This window comes from Sipha flava, unplaced genomic scaffold (assembly GCF_003268045.1).
Source record: "Sipha flava isolate LNK unplaced genomic scaffold, YSA_version1 132_pilon_pilon, whole genome shotgun sequence".
NCBI lineage: Eukaryota > Metazoa > Arthropoda > Insecta > Hemiptera > Aphididae > Sipha > Sipha flava.
Window position 1 is genome coordinate 1063842 of NW_020271758.1, and position 9089 is coordinate 1072930.

Genomic DNA, 9089 nt, shown 5'->3' on the forward strand with positions numbered 1-9089 from the left:
TTTAATATGATGAAATACAATATTATATAACACTTTCAACTTTAACTTCAAGTGCATTGAATGATTGGTTAATTGTAACTGCAGTTATATTTATTATCGGATGGAATTTCGTTCGATAATTTTGATACGTGTCCGTGGCACCACGGATACGATAATTGACTCGTACGAGATAAACAGCACGGACGTGAACGCATATACACAATCAAATAATTATCCGTGCCACGGATCCGAGACACACGGACGTCATCTTGGATATAAAATATGACAAGTGTAAACCGGGCTAACCTTTATTACAACATTGAAAGTATGTTTATGTGGATTAATAACCAATTTGACATTTTGGGAAAAACATGGAAAATATACTAATAATAGATAGAATTCGTGGGAATGCGTATTCAATTTTTAGTTATCACTTCACATTATAGTATTTATTTATAAATACGAGTATATAAACCATATTTGTCGAAAACCTGTTATACCTATCAACGTTTTCCAACACTGTTTGTTGTTACGGTCGTTGTAGGTTAGGCTACAAAACAATACGTACGCGTCGCGAATAAAATTATTAATATCTCGGGTAAAAGTAATAAAATCGGTTTTACCGAATTGATCGAGCGTCTTTACTCGATCACTCGTATCAGTTCGATTCCAATAGTTTCGACCGGTAGAATCAACTCATCGATCGGGTAGAAAACAGGTTTTGTTAACATTCGGATAAAATCATTCCGGTCGGTGGACACGGTTTATTTTTACTGTTGGAGACAACAAGCAGTGCCGCGGTTCAGACGCACGGGCCACGTTCAATTACCACGTCGTAACGTAATATTATCCGTCGCTGCATCTCAGCACTCGCGTAAGTACCTATCGCGATCGCGTTCTACTGAAATATGGGCAGGAACGCACGGGGGATCGAGCGAGAAGTGATCTTATGTCGGAACAAAGGATCGCGTACGGAGTACGATTTCGTCGACACAGACACTCGAGATCGCCGAGCGGGTTAATGGGCTGCGGGGGTGTGACCGTTGTACGCATGACTTTTCGGTTGCATTTTTTACACCGTCGTCGGAGGGCTAACGCCGCGCAAGGTGGCGCACTAATAATAATAATCGGATCGAAAGAGAACGCGCGCTGGTGATGGCGGGTGAGTGGGCGGCGGACGAGTGTGAGGTGGAGGGGGTGGGCGGGAGAGAAACGACGGAACACGACGACGAGCGTCGGACGGCGACGCGCGCCCCGGACCGACGTCGGCGACGGGCCGCAAACTCGTGTGGCACGCGGTGCACGGCGGTGGCGTTTCGGTGTCGTGCCAATGGTCGCGACGACATCTGTTGGACAAACGGACCGGAAATAAGATCGCACGCACGGGTGAGTATGTCGCGACACGGCCGCGGCGCGCACCGGTAGGAACACCGACAAACGGTATGCGACCGTCCGGCAGTCGTCGTGTTCGGGCGGCACGCGCTCTTGCCCGTTGGTCGATGCGTGCGCCGAATACGATTCCTATCCGCGTGGTACCGTTATCGTCGCGCACCGCCTTCTTCGCCGGTTCGAAAACGAACAATGTTTACTGATCACTGCGTTAGTAACGCATATTTTAGATAGCTCACTCGAACGAGTTGTTATGGCGACGAAAACGAACGACGGCCGCGCCGACCATAACATACGCGTGATGCGCGCACGACGTGTAACCGAACGGTCTGAAACGCGCGCCCGAGTTCCGACGCGTAAAAATAAATAATCTTCCGCTTTTGTCGGACGGCGCTCGCCCCTCGTCGTGTAAGCAGCGTTGTACCCTTTTACCCTTCCGTCCGTGCCCCGTTACGAGTTGCAGTCGTCGGCCCCGTCAACACCGGCGCGAACAAAAATCGATTCTTTCCACCGCCTCTGGACGGAGTCAACGGTCCCGTCGTCGTCGTGGTCGACTACCCCGTGCGCACAACACGTACGTACTCGGTCCCGCGCGACTGGCACATATTTCCGACGGACGCGGCGACCTCGATAACGTGCACCGCTCTACGGTCATCGTCGCGTCCGATTATGCAACTGTTGAGTAGGTAGAGTGGATTTTCGGTTCCCCCGGAGGCCGCCGACGTAGCAGTAGTAGTCGTGTCTCGTCCATCGCAACGGTTTACGTGTTGCGACGCGTTCAAAGTGACCAGTACTGCTACTACGTGTGCGCGCGTGTTTTTTGCGATCGGTTGTACTCGCGTCTGCTTACCTCTCGTAGTTCGGCGTTCATCATTCGTTTGGCAAACTCTTTTGTTGCAGCCCGACACGTCAGCCATTGCACTGCCAACGTTTTATGGGAGCCGGCTCACTGATCGTCTAACATGGCTCGAGAACCGGTACTTGTGCACGTCTACGATATGGTAAGTTAATGATCGGTCAAGATGGACCGTGTGTTAAGTCAATGTTAAACCATGACCATGTATGCCCTTCGGTTATGATTGCCCTAGATATCTGGTATTACATCGCTTTGTTCTTTTTACATTTTTCGTCACATGCACAACAATTAATTACTTGCTTTATAAAACATTAAAAAGTATTACATTGTCACTCAACTTTTTTTCCATTAGTTAGGTACTTGTTACGTTTAAAAACCGAAAAGAACCAATAATTATTAAAATGCGTGCACTAATTGTTTTGAAGAATCCAATATTATCTTACCTTATGGTTATCGCCGTTAAGGAAGTTAGTATTCCATGATTATCATCCAATTTTTATAATTTCCGTTCTAAATCAATATATAATGTCTTATTATTGATTTTAAATCATTATTTCATTTGATATTTTTAAACTATTAAGAGCATAATAAATATTTAATTTTATTTATCACAAGCTTACTAACATTATTTTTACAAATTATGAATACCAACTAAAGTCATTGTGATAACTGAAAGATAACAACTCTACACAAATGTTCACAAATGTTATTCTAATTAACTCTATAATTAAACTATATTTTGTGTTTTATATTAAATTATAGGTAAAACCATTTTTTTTCATTTTTGAGCTTGTTAACTGAAAACCATGTTAACTGTTATTTTAACTTCAATGATCCAAGTTCTTTAAATTTTTATTTACATTCATTCAAATGCAAAAAGTTGATTTATTCATTGCCGTAATCTGAACCAGATGGGAAAAAAAAGTTGTTTGAACTACAGATTTCGAATAATCTATTAATTTATAAAGATCAATTTTCCTGCGGTTTAAATTTTCATACCTATTTTTATCTATACATAATTGAAAAATATAATGACTACAATTAAAATTATTATAATTTTGAGTGTACATAAAATCACATGCTTACAGATTTGTTTAAATTATTGATTTATTTATTTTTAACACCCGCACATATATATCGATATAATATATATAATAATAAATAAAGATAATTTTCAAGCCGTTTGGGTTTTCATGTATTTCAGATAAACCTGTGTTCAGATTAATAACTCTACTGTGTGTGTATTGGTATAGTAGTTGGTTATCTATTTGTGTATATTATAATATTTATTATAACATGAAATAGTTTAATACAATGTTAAAATGTGTGTTATCTACTTTTAATAAAGTTAATAAGTACAAATTACTTATGTTTATATTTTTTCTATTGATTAATTTGTAATTTTTTTTTTAAGTATTGGATCAATGAATACACAACACACATGGGACTTGGTGTATACCATTCAGGCGTTGAAGTGTATGGTCAAGGTGAATTATTAGAATTTAAACTTTAACTATAAATAAAATTGAAAAATCAATTCTACTTTAGAATATGGCTATGGAGGACATGATAGATCAGATTCAGGGATTTTTGATATGATTCCAAAAGATGTTTATGAATTGGGAGACCATTATAGATACAGGTAATTTAATATACATTATTTTTGTTTACCTTGGTCTTTTATATAAGTATATATTTAATAGTTAACATTCACCAATTTCAGAATATTTTGATACTGATTATTATATTTTTATGACCCGACAAACGTTGTTTTGTCATATAAATTATTTCTAGAGAATATTTTGCTAGAAAAAAATAACTAATTAAATATAGGCATGTAAGGATAAGGATGTAAGGAAGAGATATGGAGTGCTATGAATGATGACGAAATATAAAAATGAAAAAACATCAAACATTTATTTTTTTAATAATTTATTAAAATTGATCCATTAAAATTATATATATATCGCTAATTATGACAATATTAGTAAAAAACAATATCTATCCCTTAATGCAACAGAGTGTACAATATTTTTTGTTATCCCATCTATTGCCAACACAAACTGGATGGTTCGAGAGCACACCACGTATAATTATCCGTGTGAAAAATATGATGTGCTCAAATCTAAACTACAGACATTGTTTGGCTTTAAAACTTATTGATAGTCATTGCAAATGCCAATCTAATTGGAAATTTAAGGCATTTAAATTGTATTGGCACAAATTTGGGTATAATAGAGATTCGCGGTATTATATATATTCTCCTCGGAATTTGCCATTTAAAATTATGGCTTCGATAACATTTTTCATTAATTTTTTAACAACTTATCGCGTGCTGATGTACAACCGTGGTAGGTCAAATTATGAAGCAAAATAACCGGAGAACAAACCTTCAATTGTAAATTATGCGGTGGCATGCCTGGTAAGTCCAATGAGTTTAAAAACTGTTAGATAATTTACAGTTTCAGTAGCATAGCAAACTATATCTATAGATTTGTATGACACCATGTCTGGTAATAAATGTTTATCTTGAGATTCAATTAGTTGACATCCACATTTTTTACTACTAAAATTGCCCTTTCTGCCAGCCACTCATGATTTGTGTATTGTCTGTGTACATTGAAAAATATCTAGTCAATGAGAGCATCTTGCGAATAAATGATTGTGCAGAAATCGGTCGGTAATTTTATACATTCCGTTTCATCTGTAGTAACTTTCCCATCTCCAATATCTAACAATTGTTCTGAAAATCTTCTGCACGCAGCTTTTTTTGATTAAATCGCAAGTATCAAAATCGTTCGCTCTCTATTTTTACATACATTTCGACCATGAATTGTTGACGAAGCTCATGATATCGTAGAATAATTGAAGCGCTCGGCCGAACAACGGGACAAGCGCCAATCTCGGCAATATTACGTTTATCGATGGAGTATCGAGGCACGAGTACAATTTATTGTATATGTTCACTACCGCATTGAAATTACAATAAAAATAGATTAAAAGGCAATAATAAGCAATAATAAGTTTAGTTTTAAGTCGTGGAAATGGTCCGTAATATTTTAAACGCCTCCATTGTAAAATGCGCTCAGTGGCACTTGTCCCGTTGTTCGGCCGAGCGCTTCAATTTTGTCCTTATCGCGTTTAAATACTGATATGCATAATAATTTTTCGAACTAACATTCTTATTTGTTTTGACACCTATTGCGGGATCTTTTTTTTGTTTAATATTTATGTAATACCCGTCATTTATTACCAAAAATAAAATTAATAGTTTTTAAATAGTTTTTTAATATTTTTTTAATAGTTTTATTTAATAATTCATTTTCGATTGTGCAGTTATCGACCGGGTCAAAAATTATTAAATTAAACTATGATTTATTAAACAATAGCACTTTTCCAAAAAAAAATTTCGTAAAAACCTTCTCTTGGCAATTACAAACAATTAAAAAAAAATTTGAGCTAAATTGGCCCAGCCGTTCTCAATTGATGAAATGTTATACATTTTTGGCTCCATTTATATATATATATATATATATATATATATAGATAACTAATAACTAATTATTTATTAACTTTATCGGACTAAATTTACGCCTAAAACCTTCTCTGTGATGTCCTCTTAAATTTAAAAAAAACTGCACGGCGATCCAATAAGTAGTTTCAGAGTTTATCCCGAACAAAAAAAAGTGACTTCATTTTATATTGTAGTATAGATAAATTTGATTTATTTCTTGTAAATATCACTGTGTAGGTATAACTGCTAATATTTACTGCAATACCATTTTTATGGTTAATTAAAATATTTGTATGTATTATTATCACTGTAATATTATTCAGTATTGTGTGTTGAAGAATTTATTAACAATTTTCCATAAAATAACTTAAACTTTAAAATTGTATTAATAAACTATATAATTTAGTTTAACTGTTAAATTTGTAAGATTATTAAATATAATTACTTAATAATCTTAAGTAATTAAAAATGGCATAGTAAAATTTACTAGTGAATACAATTTAAAAATACATAAAATATGTAATAAGAAGTATTGTAAATTCTATATAATTATAATATAGGTACCTAAATATTGTAAATATTCAAATATATGATGATCAAACAAATTATTTATTTTACTTAAGTATGCTCTAAATAATCAAAATAGAAATTATAATATCCATTATAGATTTTAAGTTTCTAATTATTTATAAAACAAGTAATGAATACATATTAAGTTTAAACTGTTTGAATTTAGTAATTTTTCTGGTGAATTCAAATTAGTTTTCAACTTGTAAATTTTTAATTTTAATTTTTTTCATTCTTAGTAATATTTTATTTATTTATATTTTATTTTGGTTGTATTTTATTTTTATTTTATTTTCAAATTATTTTAAGTAAACCACTTATCACTAGTACATATTATGATTTTACATTCTATGCTTTATGTTACTGAATTTAATTAATTTAACTTCTTACAGTCTAGTAGTACTTAATATATGAAAACTATAATTTTTTTGGTTGAAACTCCTTTTATTCTTTTAAATTGTAATATTAAACTTCTAAAAATGTGTTTAAGTTTCAAGCTCATCATATGATAGTTATAATTGATTTAATTTTAAATTTATGAACAAATAGTTTAAAATGTTCTTACTATGTTTAAAAAAAAACTAATGCTTAAAATGTGTAATATAATAAAACACTCTTTGATTTGTATAAATTTAATACTAAATTCCTCAGTAATTGTTTTTTTTTTTTATTCTTATTCAAATTTTGAATCTTAGTATTAACGTTGTATATAAATTTTTAGAGAATCTATATATATTGGTCACACGGATTTTAATGTCAACGATGTTAAAAGAATATTAACTGAACTTGGTAAAGATTTTCGTGGAGATAAATACCATTTAATGAATAAAAATTGTAATCATTTTTCTGGATCATTAACCAAGGTAAAAGTTCATTTTTTTTTATTTTTTAATTTAAAAGATGAATTTTTTTATATACAATTTAGCAAAATTAACTAAATAACATATAAATTCTTTTGTATAGATTAAAATCTTAACATAAATATAAGTACAAATTAGCAAATTTAAAAAGAATAATATTTTGAAGGACATTTATTAATATTCAAGTTTTATTAAATAGTTTAATATGTAGAAATTTTACTTATTTAAATAAGTTATTATTTTAATTATAATATTTTTATACTTGAATGTTAACCTAATAATCTGTTTAAAGTTCTACAATATTCCTTAGTCATACAGTGTTATTATTTAATCGCCTAAAATATTAATGTATCTTCTAAATTCTTTAAAAAAAAAAAATTTAAAAAAACTATATAATTATTGAATTTTAATGTTTACTTTTTTATTTAGATATTATGTGGGCAAGATATACCAAGTTGGATAAACAGATTGGCATATGTTAGCTCATGTATTCCTTTTTTTCAACGTTGTCTACCAAAGGAATGGTTAACTCCAATCTCTCTTCAAAGGAACTTGACTCGAAGAAAATCCGATGCTTCTACTGAGCAACTCAATCCATAACATAATTATGTTATTACATTATAATAATATAAATAACATAATGTGTGCCATTCACTTTAATGTCTACTAAAATTTATAAAAATTAATTAATTTATTTGTAAATGAACCGTTATTGATATTTATTTGTATAAAAAAATTTTAGGTTTGAAATTAAATGCTTATATGAGTTTATATGACTGCACATATAATTAATTCATACACCTTTGTGCAATATTATTTTCTTTTCTAAACTTTTAAGATGATCACAACTTGAGAGAATTTAGCCTAAAATATTTCAAGTATAAAAATGGTTACCCTGTTAATTATGTTAGTTCAATTCAATTGCTTACGGTTCAACAAAAGAAAATTAAGCTGTTGCCTGAATAATATTAAGTTTTATTCAATCCTGCATCTTCTATAGGTAGTTATGTACAAAAATTCTTTGGTATTCTCAAATTAGTTTTGCTGCGAAAGTATTTTTTCGAGAAAATTCAAGAAAATAATGTTATCAGTATCCAATCCAATTGGACTTTAAAACATTGAATGTGTATATAATAAAATTATTACTCTGTTATGAGTAAATCAAAATAACATTTTTATACAACTATTGGAGCAGAATATTCAATTAAACTAAAATAAAAGAACAAAATAATTTCTAATATTTATTAATGATCAAAATAATAAAAAAAAATCTTTGAAACAATTTGAAGTAGAAGTTTTAATTATAAATGCTATAAATGTAAAATCAATTTTTGTTTAAATAGGTGCAATTGTTACATGTTCGAGTATTTATGTAAAAATTGGGATCAATAAATAATATAGGTAAGACTGATTCATTGATAAAATTACTGAAATCCTGATAAGAATGACATGTATAACAATTTAATTTAATACACAAATTTATTTTCATTCTTTTAAATTGTAATATTAAACTTCCAAAAATGTGTTTAAGTTTCAAGCTCATCATATGATAGTTATAATTGATTTAAATTAAAATTTATGAACAAATAGTTTAAAATGTTCTTACTATATTTAAGAAAAACTAATGCTTAAAATGTTTTATATTATAAAACATTCTTTGATTTATATAAATTGAATACTAAATTCCTCAGTAATTGTTTTTTTCTCATTCTTATTCAAAATTTAATATACAAATTTATATTTTATTCGTATACATCAATGTTCAATAATTTCTACCAATTGTTGAAGTATTCCGAATCTGCTGATATTCATTGGTATGGTTTAATTTTTATCCAATGATTACGATTAAGTTAATTTTATCACATTAAGTGATCAAATGTTATAAATTTATTAACTATTGCAATGGTAATAATCTCAGTTTCGA

General features: G+C 31.0%; 1 protein-coding gene across 5 annotated transcripts; it reads left to right on the forward strand.

The window, feature by feature from the left end:
* The first annotated feature begins 666 nt into the window (after positions 1-666).
* Positions 667-7867, forward strand: LOC112679210 (deubiquitinase DESI2). Of its 5 annotated transcripts, none has more exons than XM_025548918.1 (6): positions 667-853; positions 2269-2369; positions 3639-3711; positions 3773-3866; positions 7027-7168; positions 7595-7867. In XM_025548918.1, exons 2-6 carry the CDS (start codon positions 2331-2333, stop codon positions 7763-7765), a joined length of 519 nt encoding a protein of 172 aa, XP_025404703.1. In that variant the 5' UTR covers positions 667-853; positions 2269-2330; the 3' UTR covers positions 7766-7867. The 5 variants fall into 5 exon arrangements, with proteins under 5 accessions (XP_025404703.1, XP_025404701.1, XP_025404702.1 ...); XM_025548916.1 differs by lacking the exon at positions 667-853 and adding an exon at positions 1247-1365; XM_025548917.1 differs by lacking the exon at positions 667-853 and adding an exon at positions 1382-2054.
* The last annotated feature ends 1222 nt before the right edge of the window (positions 7868-9089 follow it).